The 2,032-nt window shown below is 39.9% G+C and overlaps 1 protein-coding gene across 1 annotated transcript; it reads right to left on the bottom strand.

The window, feature by feature from the left end:
* Nucleotides 530-907, bottom strand: LOC108663631. Its single transcript, XM_018128848.1, has one exon. The coding sequence runs from the start codon at nucleotides 905-907 to the stop codon at nucleotides 530-532; it is 378 nt and encodes a 125-aa protein (XP_017984337.1).

The following is a 2,032-nucleotide window of genomic DNA, read 5'->3' as shown; positions in this document are numbered from 1 at the left end:
CCAATTTCCTTCTATTAGCTTCTTCTACACATGTACAAACAAAGTATGAAGTTTGTACTCCAACGTGATGTCCCTATAATATTTAAAATATTTATTTACCCGTATTATCTTTACTTAATAAAGATAAGTGACCCCATTAACATCATTTTTTTCCAAAATTCTTTCATTCTTCTTCTCCCCCACTTAGATTGACCATATACTCCTTCTTCATGAAAAATTTTGACACTGAATAAAATATTAATATTTTAATATTATTTTATTAATAAAATATCATTTTATTCTAAAAATTTTCTCTTGCCTCTTCTTGTCTCCTTGGCACCCAAAATATCTTATTATACCTATTTAGACCTTAAAATACCATAAAATCTTCTTTTGGGAATTTTTTTTGAAAAAAATGACGAAACTACCCCTGACCAGTGTTATTGCGTCTATGCATAGTTATGAGCCTATGGGGTTGAGGTCTCACATTCTCCCCCAGTTAAAGAAATTTGGTCACCGAATTTAAATTCAACTATAAGGTAGAGTATCTCTAAGTATCAAAGAGATGGGGATACTTTATTAGCATATCCTCCTCGGCTTCCCATGTCACCTCCTCGCTAGTCTGATTTTGCCATAACACCTTTACCAAGGCTAAATCTTTTGAACGGAGCTTCTTGACTTGCCGATCAAGGATAGCTACCGGTTGCTCCTCATAGGTCAGATCATCGTTCAACTGAATGGTTTCATGTTGTATTACATGTGACAAATCCGGGTTGTACTTCTTAAACATTGACACATGAAACACGGGGTGAATATTCGAAAGGTCTGGCTGTAATGCTAAACGATATGCCACTGTTCCAACTCTTTCGAAGATCTCGAAGGGTCCTATATATCGAGGGCTCAACTTTCCTTTCTTGCCAAACCTCATTATCCCTTTCGTTGGTGAGACCTTCAAAAAGACATGATCTCCCTATGGTGAGACGCTAGGTCAGATGAAACCTTTATCCAATAAATCCTCCAATTGATCCTTAAGCTCTTTAAGCTCTACAGGTGTCATTCTATATGATGGTATGGATATAGGTCTAGTGTCAGGAACCAAATCTATGCAAAATTCAATCTCCCGCTTGGGAGGCAAACTTGGTAGTTCCTCGGGAAATATATCCATGAACTCAATCACCATCGACACTTGGCTTATATCTCCCACCTTCGCTTGAGTATCCCTTACCACAGCCAAGTATCCTAAACAACCCTGTCTTAATAACTTTCTAGTAGAGAGGACCGATATCAAATTAGTTAGAGCATTACTCCTATCCCCCTGAATACTAAATGAGGGCTCACCGGGAAAATCAAATTTCACCAAATTATGATAACAATTCACGCTGGCATGGGAGGGTGCCAGCTAATCCATTTCCAAAATCACATCAAAGTCTAAGGTGTTTAACACCACTAGATTTACCAAAGTGTCTTTGTCCTTGACTCGAACTACACAGGACTCATATTCCCATTCAGCCACAATTACCTCCTTTAAAGGAGTAGACACTATTAATTGTTCCTCTCTCCTAGCACGATCTTTGCCCAAATGAGATACAAAACATGAAGAGATAAAAGAATGGGTAGCACCAGGATTAAACAATAGTCGAGCATTCATATTGCAAACGAAAAGAGTACCTGAGACCACCGCATTGGATGTCTGGGCCTCTTGTGGTGTTAAAGCAAACACCATCGCTTGTCCTTTACCGACGGCACTCTGACGTCTAAATCCAGAAGACCTGCGCTGAAAAGAAGTAGTAGCACCTCTCCCTCTTGATCTACTAACCTCCCGGTCAGACGAGGTTACAACTTAAGAAGCAGGTAAAGCCAGCTGGGTGGAGCCGCGAGCAGAACCTTAAGATTGATGAGTCATCGGGCAATTCCTCTTAATATGTCCAAGTTGACCGCACCCGAAACAAACTCTTGTAGTGAGAAAACATCATCCTTTATGTCGTACCCCACAAGCACTGCAAGGGTTGATAACTTGACTACTCTGCCTTGAATCCTGCTACCTTCCCCCACC

Source organism: Theobroma cacao, chromosome 10 (assembly GCF_000208745.1).
Source record: "Theobroma cacao cultivar B97-61/B2 chromosome 10, Criollo_cocoa_genome_V2, whole genome shotgun sequence".
Taxonomy (NCBI): Eukaryota; Viridiplantae; Streptophyta; class Magnoliopsida; order Malvales; family Malvaceae; genus Theobroma; species Theobroma cacao.
This window is presented reverse-complemented; position numbering and strand designations above follow the sequence as displayed.

What these genes read in the sequence shown, in the direction of transcription:
- LOC108663631 (XM_018128848.1), bottom strand. Translation starts at nt 907, where the DNA reads ATGAGGTTTGGCAAGAAAGGAAAGTTGAGCCCTCGATATATAGGACCC.